This window comes from Misgurnus anguillicaudatus, chromosome 17 (genome assembly GCF_027580225.2).
Source record: "Misgurnus anguillicaudatus chromosome 17, ASM2758022v2, whole genome shotgun sequence".
Classification (NCBI taxonomy): domain Eukaryota; kingdom Metazoa; phylum Chordata; class Actinopteri; order Cypriniformes; family Cobitidae; genus Misgurnus; species Misgurnus anguillicaudatus.
In genome coordinates this window covers 15,957,656-15,974,755 of record NC_073353.2, presented here as the reverse complement: position 1 = coordinate 15,974,755, position 17,100 = coordinate 15,957,656, and the positions used below count along the sequence as shown (strand labels likewise).

The window sequence follows — 17,100 nt, the reverse complement described above, 5'->3', positions numbered from 1 at the left end:
GGGACCGGCATCTTCACACTTTAATAACACCAAAAACTTGATCGCTTCATGAGCCAAAAGCCATAAACGGTTAAGCGCCAAAACGGTATATACATACAAAAAAAGATGAGGACCTGGCAACACTGCAAGACAGGGCGCTGTGAAGTAGCTTCACAATGCGTACAATACACAACGCCAAGACGGAGATTTATTGCAAAACATAATGCTGTTACATTTTTTGGGTCAAAGCTGTGAGTGATAATCACGCGAGACGGCAGAACGTTGCTATGGTTATCTCTGTGTCAATCATCACATTTTCAGGAGTGAGTCTTGTTCTGTACAGACATGAAATTAACATTTAGGGGATTCACTCCCGTAAGTTTGCAGTGTGTACGAGGCCATTAAAGCGTGGAAGAGCAAGGACATTTACTAAATAACTCCAAATGTGTTCGTCCGAAAGATGACGGACATATGTATCTTGCATTGGTTGAGGATGAGTACATCATGGGGTAATTTTGATATTAGGCTGGAGTATCGCTTTAAATACTTTTGCACATTTAATAATTTACAACACTATTGTATGCTTTTTTCTCATAATATATAAATCAAAAGGAAATTGATTACCTGAGGTGTCTCAAAGAACATATCTCTCCCATCCACTGTGATCTTATATGTGCTAGGAAGAGGAGCTCCAAAGAAAACAATGTGTTCATAGGGGAAGGTCTCCAAAGGTTTGGCTTCGCCTCTTTTATACACGGACACGTTCTCTGCGCTCACACTCAGCCAGAGATCATGAGGAAAGCCGCCTTCTTTACACTCCACATCAAATCACACAAACAACAATTCTTAAAAAACCTGATCTCAGATCAGATGCATTACGCTAAATTATTTCTTGGCTCATTTACAGAGACATTACACAATTACTGGTGCTGATTATACTGTTATTCCTGCTAATACTTGTGGTTAGGGAGTTAAACAAAACCTAAACACTAAAACTTGTGTGATATAGTTTTATGTGAACTTTCCTGACAGATGATAAATGTACACTTAAACTTAAACAGCCACAGAGCAATGCACTTACATTTACGCTTTACTTACATTTGGTTCATTAAATATCTACTTACCTCCACATCAAATAACGTTGAGCCATATCCGGGCCATTCTTTAATGATGTTCATGTATCTGACCATGGCTTGGTGCTGATCCACGCCATGCAGTCGACCCCATTTCTCCGTAATACTGGCTCTGGTGGCTGACGTCTCTTCCTTGATCCACATTTCCAGCATCTGCTCTTCCTGCATGCTGCGCTGTTTCTTCATAGTGCCCGTCTTTAGCCCACGCCTCAGGGTCCCGTCCAGGAAGCTCGTCCTCCTCCTTTCCAGAGTCTGTGACTGTCCTGATGCTCCTCCTGCTTTGGTGAACTGCAGTATGCGGTTGCGCAGACGGCCGGTGGGGTAGATGCTATCCAAATTCCAGTGTACCCGTGACGCATCTCCATGCAGGTACTGTAGGCGCAACGCAGCAAGGTGCTGAAGTGTCTCCTCGTGGGCAGGAAAGTGACCGCTTATCAAACTCTCATGGGCCTGGAGATCATAATGAATGTGTTACTCTTTTTGACTACTTTTGTAAGATTTTCTTTATTGTTTAAACCGTATAGTACCTGTTCAAACATGAAGACAAACTCTACTCCTTCTTTCGGCATGCTCTCCACATCTAAGAAACAGTAAAGTTTGAAGTAAAGTTTCCAAGGACCATCTTCCTCCACCTCATTTCCTGACAGCCTAAGAATAAGGCAAACACAAGGAACATTTATTCTGGAGTTCTCACTAAATGTATACATTTGGGGGTATTTTATTATTGCATGATAACTGTAATACAAGCAAGCGAAGACATGAGAGTGAATATCTGTAGCATTGTGGTGTAAATGTACCTCTCAAACTTGGCCAACACATCGGCCACAATCACTCTGCTCTCCACGGCCCGGTCGATCGTGTTGTTGTGTTCGAACAAAGCAAACATGTTCCTGCTGTCCTCCATAGCCAAACCACGGATCAGTTTCTCTACCACCTAGAAACAAAACACTTCTCAATCAGCATATTTCAGCATGAGACAACACTGATGAAGAGAAACACTATACAGCTATTGAGGAGGTCTGTATAAAAATGATCGGTTAAAAGAACAGTTCACACACAAATCTGTCATTATTTTTTCAGACTCTACAAAAAAGCTGCTTTATTTTTACACAGCCCAAAAGAAATACATGCAGTAAAGAAAACTTGTTGTGGCATAAAAGACAAAAAATGAATTTAGAGTGACTTGTGAATAATTTTGGTCAAATTTGGATAAACTGTTAACTTTTACAAGTTAAAATTCAATTATGTACATCAGAAGCTGTAGGCTCACTTAGTAGGCCATTGTGTAGCAACTCCAGGTCATAGGTTCAATCCCAGGGAATAGAGTACATACATATATACTGGTTTAAACTATAGGCAGGGACACACCAAACTGACGCCAACAAAGTAGTGCAGACTGTAATGTCAAACAACATTACCCACGTGCTGGCTGCTTCTGGGTCGAACGTTGCCCTGTTAAACTAAAAGGATGGCGGGCAAGTAGCACATCAGTTTTGCGCCTGTGTAAAATAAATTTCCATACGAGCAGGTGGCAGTAGTCGGTAGGCTATTTATTACTCAAAACGGGAAACCTGAAGAGCTAGTGACTGCAATAATACAAAAAATAGACAAAGCAGCACTCGCTTACCAATTTCACACAAATCTCGTTCACCAAAGATGGATTTGTGATACATTCCTTTTATAAAGGTGCCAAAGAATGCACTGAATAATATGTTAAATTGTTCTCTGATATCTACATAGAAGGTACGTGACTTTATTTATTAAGTGCAAAAATTATCCAGAAACGGTTTTACAATGGTCTACTATTACTATATTTGAAAAGGTCATGATGAATAATAATGTTGAGCTCTGCTCTGGTTGGCTGTTTCTCAGAGCGGCTCATTTCAGTAGCTCTGTGTGTGTGCAAAACAGACCATATGTTTAAGCCTGTATCAGACGAAAATACAGAATTCAAGGAATTATCAATTATTTAGAGATTGTTAATGGACGTTTCTAAGTGGAAAGTTTGTGGGGTTTTTTGTATGGACCTGCAAAACGTAACTGTAATGTCAATAGCAGAACTTTCGCCTAAACGCTAGCATATAGCGTTAACTAGCATATTTCGCTAATTCAGCAGTCACGACTTTGATTTTAGCATTGTAACAACTTTGTAATTAATATTATTTATATTATTATATATATTATTATATGTGTATTTAATATTGGGGCCGTACGTCTTGACTGTATTGTCAAGGTTGGTGTTATGTTGAGATTGGCCAGTTTTCCAACCGTCTTTTGCATGCACGAGATTTGCATAAGAATGAGGAAACAGACGCGTTTGTGGTTCACAATATGTCATTACCATTTACAGAACTCTTATTATTCATCTAAGCCTAGATAAATACAGTTTTATACTTTTAAAATATTTTACGTATTGGAATGAAAGATTAGCTAAGAAATTAGATTAGTGTTCTGTGCGTTCCCTCCTGACTTCGTTGTTTGCTTGCTACGCCACTTTTATTTTTGTGTGCTGGCTTGCTATGCTGAACAGCCAATCAGAATAATCCAACTCCCAGACAAGGGTTACCGCCGATTCCACAAGCTGAATTGGTTAAAAATTCGGAAGAACTGACCGCTGACTGTCTGCTTGGTGTGTACCTAGCTTAAGTAACTTTGGATAAGAGTGTCTGCCAAATGTAAATCTTTTACCTCTCCTGCTGTAGTGTGAGAGTTGATGGAAATCTTGCATGAACCTCCACCGTGGCAGTAAACTGTGGTTGTCATCTCCCGTCTGTTCAGGAGGGCGACAATTTCATCTTGCGATGGCACAAACTCCCTTGTCTTGGTCTTTTTCAGTGATTCTCCAATAAACACAGCAAACATCTCAATTTCTGTTCCTGGGAATAGTTCCTTTATCCTAAAACGGGATTTACATCAGAATGTCAGCAAATTATTCTGTGCCTTTATGCTTAATATTTTAGTTAAAACACACTGTGTGCCCAGTAATCATTATCAAAAATTAAAACTTTTATTATTGCCAAACAACACAAATTTCAATTATTTTTTTTTACATAATATAGGGGCAATTTCCCAGACAGGATTAAGATTAATCCAGGACCAGGTCTAAGTTATATAAGGACGTTTATGTCGTTTTTACAAACATATGTAAGCATATTAGACAAATCAATGGCAATGATATTGTTATATGTAAGGGCAAGATGTTTCAAAATTAACATGCATTTTAGTTTGGGACTAGGATAAGCCCTCTCCTGGAAACTGCCCCATAAATAGACATGCATAATCACTATGAAGGTAGATGCAACACCTCTTCAGATGAAATCTGAGGTATCTGAGAATGCCACGGCTGGGCAGGAATGTGCAGCTCATGCAGGTGAGCAGATGCCAATGGGCACGGTTTGCGAGGCTGTTGGGCTGGGGCACGTGATTGGTTTGTTTGATCAGCTGACAGTAGACTTCATCTCTGAGCGCCCGCAGATCTTGGCATGTCTGTAAGATGCCTTGAATGATGGGCATTGGATCTGACACAGCCTCCATTTCCTGTAAGGAGTTAAAGATCTTCACCGCCTCATCCTGCAGGCTGGTGTAACCCTTTTCCTTTTGCACTGCAGGAAGTAGGATGGGATAAAGACAGAGATGAAAAGAGACACATGCAAAGGGAATACATATATTATCCAAACAATACAAAGTTCACAGATAAAATTATGTGCTTCATTGAATCATCATAAGAGAAGAACAATCTCATCTCACAATGCTATTTCTGCTCTAAACTATTCTGGAATGCTGATGTTTTTACAAAATAAAGTAAAAAATATATTTGGTTAATCAACACCAAGTCACAGATGATACTGATCCAGATAAACTTGTACTTAGGTCAGAACATTCCTGACTATAGCCATAGTATTATACACTCAACTAAAGGATTATTAGGAACACCATACTAATGCTGTGTTTGACCTCCTTGACCAGGACCACACCCCTAAATGCATTAAAGCAACTGCCATGTGATTGGTTGATTAGATAATTGCATTAATGAGAAATTGAACAGGTGTTCCTAATAATCTTTTAGGTGAGTGTATATTGCTCCCGTATCTAAATAACAAATAAAAACATTTGACAGGAACTCTATGAACAGAGCAGAATAAAGGAGGGACTCACAGCTGACATTAACCTCCCCGTATGGTAAAGGAAGCAGGGGTGAGTGCAGTGGGTGCTGGGTGTATCTCAGGATGGGGTTTCTCCAATACATCTGCTCCACAGCCTCCACATTAAGACTGCTCTCCTGCACAACCATGACAAGCAAGACTGTATTATAAACTTTATACATTCAACATGAGACAACGTTTTATCACAGAAGGCAACAGCACAGCACACAAAGGTGACCAAATCTATTATAGCTTGGCTGTTTTTGTCCAATTAAAGGAGACATAACATGAAAATCGGACTTTTTCCATGTTTAAGTGCTATAATTGGGTCCCCAGTGCTTCTATCAACGTAGAAAATGTGAAAAATAGGTCATTGAAATTTGGCTCCCCTTGTAATGTCAGAAGGGGATAATACCGCCCCTTAATCTGCACTATCCAACCACGACACGGCCATTTAGTGCAGAGAGAGAAAATAATTGACAGCACAATTGAGTTTCAATTTCAACAAACAACCATCATGGTAATCAGTGTTTGCATTTCATCATCTCATTTGCATTTTAAAGGACACACCCTAAAAAGGCACATTTTGCCATGTTATAAAAAATGATCTATTAGCTATTTTGTGCTAAAACTTCACAAATTTACTCTGGGGACACCAAAGATTTATGCCCACTTTAAAAACAACTCATAATAATTAACTGGTCAAGCTGGTAAATCATGTATTGATGCATGGCCGACCACCTCAACAAGGTCCTTATCAGCTTAGAAATTCATTTTAAAAACGTAGAACAGAAGCACCCAAAAATGATACAGGATGAGCAGAGAGAAAGCAGAGAAAACAGTTGGAGTAAACACCACACAGAACACTCGTCCGTGTACCTCACTTAACACTACAGTATTTCACCCTGAGGGACTGCTGGGACTGGAGAGGTATCGGCTTCAATAACTGAAATATGATCAATGTTAACATGAAAAACTATACAAGATCTTAGCCACGAGCTGTGCTGAACATCATGAACACCACAGGTGTTACAAAGTCATTTCAGGGTGAATTTACCTTGATGTCTCGGATCAGTTGCTGGGTTGGTGTTTCTATAGGAACCTTGTTGTCTATGGCCGCCGTAATGGCTGAAGCCCATCTCATGGCTTCGTTCAGTAGCTTGGTGTAGAGACGATAAGAATGCTTCCTTCCATGGACTATTATGTTCCAGTAACCTGTGGAAAACAGGAAACATTGGAAACTCGTAAAATATGTATTTAGATACAAGAATGCATATAATTTTCAGTTTGTACTCACCCGTCTCCTTGAAAACCTTCTCATCGGGCTGAACTACAGAACACAGGCTGTTGAGCACCAGCGTGCCCAGTTTTGAAGCACTGCGCTCTGATGATTTGTAATAATCCAGTGAGTTGTTGGTCAGAACAAACCAGCGTTTTTTTAGTTTGAGAGATGTTTTCCCACTCGTCTTCATCTCTTTATGCAGCCAACCTGAAACAAATAGTGAGAAAAATTACATTTATCAGAGTATTTATATAGGTAAATCTTATGACTGTGTGCATTTAGTCACCGTAACATTGTTTTACATTACAGTAAAGATAACAGGAAGTCGTGACTGTACACAATACAGTGCTGGTAAATCTGGTAAATCTCTGTATCCTGTAAAGAAAAGTCTAACTCACCTCTCACTATGAACTCCTGGCCGTCTATTCTGGAGTCTCCTTTGGGTTTTTGCAGGAGGCCGATCCAGTGATGCATTTCCTCTGGTGTGTCAGTGTTACAGTGAATCACACGATTCGCAGTGATTATAACAAATGAGTTGGGCCTACGAGAAAAAGATTGTATGATATAACACATACTATTAAAAAAACAGAAACTCGCCTCAGAAGATTGGGACGATACCACTTGAGTCATACTTATTTTGCTACCTACAGGTATAGCATTTTTGCTTGAAGTTTTTTAACAATCCTACGGACAATTATTTTAAATGGTAGTATTCCTAAAATACATCTAATAAAAATTTGGAACTCCTTGACCTAAATTATTTACTTGAAGTACCCCCTGAGAAATATTTAAATAATTTAATAGCACATTTGCATATTTAAAAATTTATTTTTATTTATTTATTTGAACTTTATTTGCTTATTTTTCATTCATTTTAAAGTTTTAACAGTGGTATTTTACATTTTTATCGTTTTTATTACCTTCATCTGGTCATTTTTTTGTAGTGATGTGTAATGGTCACATGACATGCAGATTGAACAAATAAAATCTATCTTTTGTTAGTAAATATCTACTTTGTTATTAAGTGTTTTATTTAATTTTTTATTTTAAAATCATTTATTTGCATCTTACGATTTAATTGTAAGTAATTAATTATGGGTTGAAATTAGACTCAAAATAATTAACAAATACATGCACATTTATCTGTGAACTTGATGCAAGTTACAAATGTATTTTACTATCCACGTGCAAATGTCTTGAAATTTAAATATGTGAAATTCCGAATTTAAATGAGAGACATATATGGGAATAAAAATGTTTTATTTTGTATTTAAATATCATAATATGTGCATGCAAGAAGGAGATGTGCATTTATGAATCAGGTGACATGCTTGTGTTCTGTTTATTTGCACTTTGAGACAGTTTAAAGCATTATACAAACAACTATTAATAAATGAACCAAACAAATGTCTTTCAATTTGTGTCCACGAAATTGAATATTTGGGTGAATGTCCATCGATTTGTACAAACAGAGACATATTTTTAAATTCAGTGGTTATATTTTTTATATCCTTATTTCACAATATGTGCATGCAAAAAAGAGGATGTGCATTTGTGGATCAGGTGACGCACGTGCATTACCTGTTCCGTTCATACAGATTTTGAGATTTTAGTTGTGTGGTGTGCATTAGACGATCCACACACAGCTGTGTCTAAGAAAAGCAATCACCACTAGGTGGCATTCGTATAGAGTTTCACACATGTCGGTGTTCTGTCGAAGTTTGTTCCCTCTATGTTTCCCTTTAGTGTAGCCTTACGTTTATTATTTTGATATATTAAAAGATAAAAATTTTTGCAATAATCCAAAAGTCTATGGGACTGCATTAGCAGCGTAAAAGGTCATGGGTCTGCAAAATGCTTTTATGTAAATGTAATACCATGTATTCTATATATTTCATATGCTTATTTTAATATGTCTATACTGTCTGTAATAAAATGTATTAATTGTAAAGCTGCTTTGCGAATTTGTAGAATATGAATTGAAATGTTTGTTTTCCAGTCAATTCCATTTTAGGAATTTTTCAAAACATAATCTTTGTGCTGCTCAGAATATAGATAATCATACAGTTTTGTAATTAAATTAAAACAAAATTTCCATTTTGGATTAAACTATCCCTGTCTCGAGTCTTCGCATTTGTAGACAGAACTACATAAAGGTGACATCATGCATTACCTGTCTGGATTATCAGAGGCACACACAGAGTCTATAAGCCCAACATCCAGTGTTCCCTAAAGATGAAAAATCACAGATAAATATCACACCACACTTAAGTATCCACAGTAGCTGGCACATGAATGCATTGTACAGTATATAAAGACATGCACTCACGACTGCGTTTTTGGGATTGGCCTGCTCATGCTGCATCTGCAAAAGCTGTTCTTGTGTTGCGCAGTGGACTCGACTCAGCACGTTAAACCAGCCACTACAACACAAGCATGCAGACACAAAGTATTAAACTTTTGTGAAGTGTTTCATCAACATTATGGAACAAAACATTTCTTTGGCTTAACTGGAAAAGTTAACAGTGCACCTGATCACGGGTTTGATCCCACACTGTCAAAATGTTTGAAAAATGCTTTCACTGGGGCAGTACCATTTCAAAAGTACACCTTTGCACCTAAAATGTTCATACTGGTACCTAAGAAGTACATATTGGTAGCAAGGAGAGCTTATTAGTACCTCAACAGATACATATAGTTTCTCAAAGGTACATATTTGTACCAAATTAATTCATATATGTAGCTAATGGTACATATTAGGACATTTTAAAGCCTACTGCTCCAGTGACAGCTGTGGTACATATTTTGACAATTTTTATTGTATTGGTTTGATCTATATGTATAAACTGAATCCAAACTGAAAGCACAAGACGCTTTGAATAACAACATTCACCAAATGCATTTAATGTATCCATTAGGAAATGTAAAATATACCACAAGGGGGTGCTAGTGACAAGTTTGACAGCTATATACAGTACATCTATTTATAAACTATATAAATGTAAACACATATGTTACATAGATACATCATTTCTGTATACTGTATATACAGTTTAAAAGTACCTAGCGTCCTCAGGTGATTCTGCATAGATTTGGTACGTCCTGTCCTCGGTCACAATGTTTAGTGCATTCTCCTTCTCGTGGTTGTCCACAATCTCCCTGTGATTTACACCACATGACATCAGTTTATGAACTCAAAAACATAGAAAAATAAAAGATTTATGGCAAAAACAGCTAATAGGCTTGTTAAGTCTGACGTTATGCACCACTTCCAGGTCCGACCCATGTCAAATGCCCAAAAAATCATGCTAATACACACTCATATCATAATGCAAAACTACAAAAAACACCCAATCCTAATTTTTATGTTCATAATAAAGTCCGAGACAACCAGCCATAAATTCTTTTACAATTATTAATATATTGCTGTCTGTGATTCTGTGAGCCTGGAGACTGTAGTGTACACTGTAAGTTTATACAATCTTCACTTAAAGGGACACTACACTTTTTTAAAAAATATGCTCATTTTCCAGCTCCCCTAGAGTTAAACATTTGATTTTTACCGTTTTGGAATCCATTCAGCCGATCTCCGAGTCTGGCGCTAGCACTTTTAGCATAGCTTAGCATAATCTATTGAATCTGATTAGACCATTAGCATCACGCTAAAAAATAGCCAAAGAGTTTCAATATTTTTCCTTTTTAAAACTGGACTCTTCTTTAGTTAAATCGTGTAGGCTACTAAGGCGCAATGATATTACGCAGCAGCCGAAAATAGTCCCCTTAGTAACTTTCAATGGCAGAGGAATATTTTCGGGCAGTGTGTAATATCACTACGCCTCCTGCAGCCATGTTACAGCAGCAAAGTCCTGGATATTACGCCAGAATAAGAGTTCCTAGCAATATCTGCCTAGAAAATCGCAACTTTTAATTTTCTGTCAGTCTTAGTACACAACGTAACTACAAAAGAGTCAAGTTTTTAATAGGAAAAATATCCAAAGTCTTTGATTATTTTTTTTGCACGATGCTAATGGTCTAATCAGATTCAATGGATTGTGCTAAGCAAAGCTAAAAGTGGTACCGCCAGCTGAATGGATTCCAAAAAGGTAAAAATCAAATGTTTAACTCTATGCACTGCAAAAAAATGATTTTCAAGAAAACATTTTCTTGTATTTTTGTCTTGTTTTCATTAAAAATATCTAAAAATTCTTAAATTAAGATGCTTTTTCTTATTTATTAAACACTAAATAAATAAAAAATTCAAGAAAAAATTGCTTACCCCATTGGCAGATTTCTTTGCTTGTTTTATGCACAAAATCACTTAAATTTGATATTTTTACTGAAAACAAGACAAAAATACTAAGTACAGTTTTTGGAGTGTGGGTTTCCCTTTAAATGTGTGCTATGAATAAATAGTGCTCATAAAGGTCTGTTTAAACAATATCCTCTATTGCAGGGATTCCCAAAGTGTGGTACGTGCACCCCCAGGGGTACGCGAGCTGCCACCGGGGGGTGCGCGAGTGGAAAAATCTAATGGCGGTCTGGTTCTTTAAGTGGGATTTTTCCATACAATAAATGAATAAAAAACATGAACAGTAAACATTTCCTTTGTAATCGCTTTTATTTTAAATAAAATAACTATACTTTTAGTTTTTGATAGAAACGTAGAAGACAGCTGCTGTCTTTTTCTACGCACTGCTCTTCTGTTATGCACTGCAGCCGCTATATGCGCGTCAATTCATTCCATATTATAAATATGCTTAACTGGCTGAAATCAGGGAAACTGTCAAGTGGGACGTCTTATGATAAAGTTGTTAGTCACGAAGGAGGAGAGGGACCAAGAGAGAGAGACTTTTTTCTATGGCAAAAATAGAAATAATCAAATGGGACGAGACATGGGTGCGTCTAATGCACAGGCACACGCGAGCAATGTGCTTTCGTGCATGGTAGAGAGACCGGCAATTAATTTTTATAATAAAATACATAAATACTTACAAAGACACTTTAGAGAACTTATTAAAAGCTTTCATTTAATTTTGTTTGAAACTTGAGCTGTTATAATGAATCTGCAAACTATTATACACCTTTTGTGCAAACTGTAAAGGCTTTTTTGAATGTGCTTGATGGGTCTGCACGTGACGCATCTTGAGGGAGAGCGCACTGGTAAACATGAGGAAAGCTCTCATATGTCATCTATTAGCTGGCGGCAGTAAGTGTACGTTTCTTACCATAGTAAACTCGAATGGCGTTATAAACGCATACACGGGGGCGCGCATCATCTACGCTGAGCGTAGCTGCGTCTAGTCGTAGTTTCAGATGGTGCAACAGGCGTAAATATTTTTCACAATGTCAGACGTAGCTAAGCCCGACATAGGACTTACACCCAACTTCTTTATGGCCGGTTGGTGCAACCGGCCCCTGGTTATTTGCACATGATAAAACATGAGTCTTTATGGCGAGTCTTTATTTTTTTTTTAAGTGGGGTTTGGGGGTACGCCAACCCGGTCGGGACATAGAAGGGGGTGCGCAGGAAAAAAAGTTTGGGAACCGCTGCTCTATTGAAACTTTTGTTACTTTTGCTCCTTCTTGCAAACTTAACAGAGCATCCCAAGGGGAAATGTTTATGGAGATTTGTGCTACCTCATTACAGTAACATTGTTTTTATAACCAAAGACACAGAACTTCCATAGACTTGCATTACAGAAGAGCATTGGCTGATCATATGGTACAGATGACATCAGTAGCAGTACCAGTCGCATAATTCATCTGGAGGAATGAGTTCTTACTTGGCCGCTCGGACATCAATGGTTCCTTTAAGTTTCTCCTCGCTGTCGTTCTCGAAATACATGAGTTTTGAATCTCGAAGGACGAACCAGCGCATCTTCCAGTTCCTGCGGGACAGGGTGGACATTCCTCCTCCTTTCTTGTACAGCCAGCCTGACTTGAGAGAGTCCTGCTTGGCCCTAAACCACATGAAAGTCTCGTCCTTCAAAACACACCAACGTCTACGCCATGGAATCATCAGCCCACCTTAGAAAAAAAATACAAACCAACTATACATTCAGCCTTGGCTTCATATCCGTTTATATGCTTGGTTTAATAAAAATTATTCATTTAATTTATACAGGCAAGGCCCAAAATAAACAATTACCAAGCAGCAAATATGAGTAAAAGTTGGGTTTGGCAGCCGGCTGCCAAGAAACTTGTTCAGGAAAAGCTATGTAATAAATGTTTTGAATTGAACTGTAATCTGAGCTTTGCGCCATTCAAATCAAAAACATACAAACCGTCTCCTAAAGAAAACACCTGTCAGGACTCACGTGTCTTGGGTGCCTTTTTCTTTACTTCACAACTTAATGTGGCCAAATAGTTTTTGCACGAAAACAATGTGTCTTTATGAGTGGCCGTTGGAGTTATCACATACATGATGTTGCATGTAACCTAAACCATGCCGTTTATCATAAATTTTTTTATTAAATAAAATCCCATTACATAGGGTCCAAAAAGGTAATTTTTAAAACCAAAAGAAAGTGCAAGTCCATGGCCAGAAAGAAATGTGGTACAGTAAGTATTATGTACTGCCATTGGGTCATTTTCTAATTTAAATGAAATAGTTCACACACTTACTCTTCATGTAAAGGTAGCTGTGGAAATACGGAGGTCCACTTCCATTTAGCAGATGCACTCTACAATTCGACACCTCCTCATCTGTGTCCACATATCCATCATTCTCATCATTACTGTCAATGAACTGCAAAAAAAGGGCATTAAAATAAACATCAAAGTGGTTTGATATCAGTACTCCAATACCATACACTTTGGAGCACTGTGTTTGTTATGACAGGACATCTGCACCTGTCTATCTTACCCAACTAGCAAATGCAAACAAAAAGAGGATGAGTTCAGCAAATGTCACCCCATTGTTAGCTGTCATGTTACGTTTCATATTACACCCAAACATAACTTAAAAACAGGTCTCTGGGTTCAAATATTCGTAGAAAGAAAACAATGAAGTGGTTGGAGAATTGCGTTCAGAGCAGGTGTGACAGGCGTTGACTGATGGCTGAATGCCCAGAGGGGAAAGACTGGATTTAAAATCAAACCGTATTTATTTGATTTTTCCCCTCGCACTGCTTTTGCAAAATATGAGTAGCTACAAGTAATCCAAAGCAAATTATACACTATTAAGTGCAGATGGATTTATTATAATATATCATACGTTTAAAGAGTTTAAGGTTTATAAAGAATTTGCTGACTGAGCGTTTTGTTTTTCAGCAATACTGGATCTCAGAACAACCACAATGTGTAACCCTGCTGAAATGCATATTCCTGTCACGTGAAATCTTTTCCTTATATGCTGTTTACACTCAAAGTGATTTGTCGCAACAGTCATTGAGATTGTTGGAGATTAACTTCATGCACGACTGCAAGAAAACAACTTGGGATATGTTGATATGGTCGACTAGTTGGCCACTCTCCACCAACCCCGCTGGTCAACAAGTGAGGTGGACTACTTTGTACAGATTTCCTTTCATCTATAGCTAATACGTTTTAGTGTCATTGCTTTAAAGGAGATGAATTAGGGAGAAACTGCTGAAAGATAACATCAGAATGCTGAAATTATCATCTTTTAAAAGTTTCATCCATTTATAAGAAGCACAGCCATTTGGCGTGTGGGGAATATAATATTACTAAACCTAATTTTACAGGACTTCCAGCAACTGACTAGTTGTGTAGTAAACACACTAACTAATTGATTATGAAATTATGTAGATTTTCGAATTCCTACAACAGTACAGCAATTTGACAACCATTAGCTGAGCAATTACATGCAAATGTCAACCTTAAACAAAAGTTTTTAACCATACTGATATCTCAGATGTCAACAATTTTTTACTGCAAATTTTTGGTAAATTCTGACATTAGTTTTTTAACGTCAAGAGAGGCGTTTCCGCTGGTTTTGTTTTCAGTACAAATTTCTAAAAATCCTTTCCTTAAAAAAATAAGACAAAAATATAAAAAATATTTTTAGTAAATTCTGACATTAGTTTTTTAACATCAAAAGAGGCGTTACCGCTGGCGCACACTGCAAAAAAATTACTTGTTTTGTTTTAAGTAAATTTCTAAAAATGCTTAAAGCAAGATGTATTTTCTTAATAAGCAAAATAATAAAAAAAATAAGACAAAAATATAAAAAAATATACAATTTAAGTGAATTTTACCAAAAAAATCTTCCAATGGGGTAAGCAAATTTTTCGTGAATTTTTCTTGAATAAAGTGATTAAGAAAAAAGTTTAAGATTTTTTTCGTACCCCATTGGCAGATTTATTTGCTTGTTTTAAGAACAAATTCACTTAAATTGTATGGGTGTTTTTTTGTCTAAAAACCAGACTATTTTCTTAGGTCATTTTTGCTCATCAAGAAAACGCATCTTCATTTAAGAACTCTTAGATATTTGTACCAGTGGCGGCTGGTGAATGCTCATCCAAGGGGCGCAAATTCAAAATAAGTGTTCGGAGTGTCATGTGTGTTGCTTGCATTTTCAAAATATGTGTTTGTTGCGTCATGTGAACCATGCGCATCACGTGTTCTGTCAAAATAAGTGCCTGCTGCACACGCATCAAAACTGTTTATGATAAAAGAGACGCTCACCTCCACAAAATACACGCAAGGCACTCCCTTAACAGTAAACTCTGATTACACATGAGATTATGTGAGTATCTGGTAAACGCGTGCGTCTCCACCATCATAAACCCTGTAGACGCATCTGCAGCAGGCACCCACCCTGACAAGACACGTCATGCACCCAGGATCTCTCGACGCGCAGAACACATATTTTGAAATAAGGAACCACACACATGACGCGCAACATACATGTTGTGACGAACTTTGCAACGAGCGCCTTTGAAAAAAGAAGTCACCGGCCGCCACTGATTTGTCCTAAAAATGCAATTTTGCCTACTGAAAGGCAAAAATACAAAACAAGTAATTTTTTGCAGTGCAAGCTTAAAGTAAATCTGTCCCAGAGTATATTGTCTTCCAAAAACTTGTGGTATCCTAAATAAATAACACGTGTATATTTTCTATTATAATAGAAAACGTGAGTATAAACTGATATTTTTCTGGTGTCTGGACAGAATAAAATAAACAGAAGGTTCAATATATTGGTAATAAATGCATTGTCTGAAAAATTATGTTTTCATATATGCCTAACTTTGGAATTGCTCAGCTGTCACCTTTACTAGAAACAAATGAAACTTCAACTCACTGAATCTGAACTTCCTCTGAAGGAGTCAATGCTGTTGTAAGTACAGGACCTGCGAAGCACTTCCTCATCAGTGAGGTGTCCGTCATTTGTACTTCCTGCGTCCCCGCAACTCCCCAACGCCTCCTCAAACTCCTCTTGGTCATAGTCTGACTCTGTATCTGGAATAATACTGAAGTTAGTCTTCTCTTCCATCAGCACAAACCCTGTTACTGTTTTCCTCGAGTTTTTATATACCACTCCATAATCTTCTCTGGGTAAAGTCAGTGTAGGTGGAGGAGGGGCTGGAATTGAAGGTGGAGGTGGGGGTGGAGGTAAAGGTGGAGGTGGGGGAATGTCTGAAAGTCTGTTTTGATTAAGGGAGCTACTGGATTTTGGCCGCTCCATCCTTTCAGATGAAAACGTGGCCTCCAGACCTTCCGCAAAGGCTGGTGGCGGAGGTGGAAGACTGGAGAGGATCTCTTTGTCCAGAGGCAGGGGAGACGGCGGGGGGAAATCGGGGAGCGGTATGCACTCGTCGTCCGCGTGGAAGCCTTCGTCCACCTCCTCCTCGGCCAAAGGTGCGGTGCTCTCGGCTGGGTCGTGAAGGTTCTCTTCGCTAGAGAGTGACTGCTCCAACCCGCCAAAATCCAGCATCTCCAGAAACTCAGTAGCCACGCGTGAAGCCTCTTTCTCTAGGCGGTAGATCTCAGCGTCTCTCTTCTGCCGCAGTTCGTCTCTGGAGTTCTCGTTCAGCAAGGACACACCTTCGTCTCTCTGTTTCTGTAGCCGTTCAATCTCTCGCTCCAATCGCAGGATCTCCTCCATCTGACGACTCTCCTCTTCAGATGAGTATTGGCACAGGCTGTGGGACGCCCTCTGAAATATAGCGTACTGACAGTTTAACAATACAGATCATTTTGTTATCACAAATGTAATGGCATGGTTTTGTAGTGCAAAAAATGATTTTCAAGAAAAAGTTTTCTTAGTATTTTTATCTTGTTTTCAGTAAAAATTAAGATGCTTTTTCTTGATGAGCAATACGACCCAAGAAAATAAGTCTAGTTTTTAGACGAAAAATATCAAATTTAAGTGATTTTGTGCATAAAACAAGCAAAATATATGCCAATGAGGTAAGCAAAAAAATCTTGAAAATTTTTCTTAAACACTAAATTCAAGGCAGATTTTTTTGCTTGTTTTATGCACAAAATCACTTAAATTTGATATTTTTCGTCTAAAAACTAGACTTATTTTCTTGGGTCGTTTTGCTCATCAAGAAAAAGCATCTTATTTTTTACTGAAAACAAGATAAAAATACACATA

At 37.9% G+C, this 17,100-nt stretch overlaps 1 protein-coding gene across 1 annotated transcript in view; it reads right to left on the bottom strand.

Moving 5' to 3' along the window:
- myo10l3 (myosin X, like 3) overlaps nt 1-17,100 on the bottom strand; it is a 92,636-nt gene that overhangs the window by 2,988 nt on the left and 72,548 nt on the right. Inside the window, exons 24-39 of the mRNA XM_073855048.1 lie at nt 15,802-16,656; nt 13,161-13,284; nt 12,320-12,563; nt 9,600-9,695; nt 8,866-8,959; nt 8,710-8,765; nt 6,935-7,077; nt 6,552-6,743; nt 6,312-6,469; nt 5,268-5,391; nt 4,417-4,714; nt 3,801-4,008; nt 1,910-2,046; nt 1,640-1,760; nt 1,104-1,562; nt 604-795 (exon numbers count right to left, since the gene is read on the bottom strand). Coding sequence (XP_073711149.1) covers nt 604-795; nt 1,104-1,562; nt 1,640-1,760; nt 1,910-2,046; nt 3,801-4,008; nt 4,417-4,714; nt 5,268-5,391; nt 6,312-6,469; nt 6,552-6,743; nt 6,935-7,077; nt 8,710-8,765; nt 8,866-8,959; nt 9,600-9,695; nt 12,320-12,563; nt 13,161-13,284; nt 15,802-16,656 — 3,501 coding nt within the window. The remainder of the gene's footprint in view (nt 1-603; nt 796-1,103; nt 1,563-1,639; nt 1,761-1,909; nt 2,047-3,800; nt 4,009-4,416; nt 4,715-5,267; nt 5,392-6,311; nt 6,470-6,551; nt 6,744-6,934; nt 7,078-8,709; nt 8,766-8,865; nt 8,960-9,599; nt 9,696-12,319; nt 12,564-13,160; nt 13,285-15,801; nt 16,657-17,100) is intronic.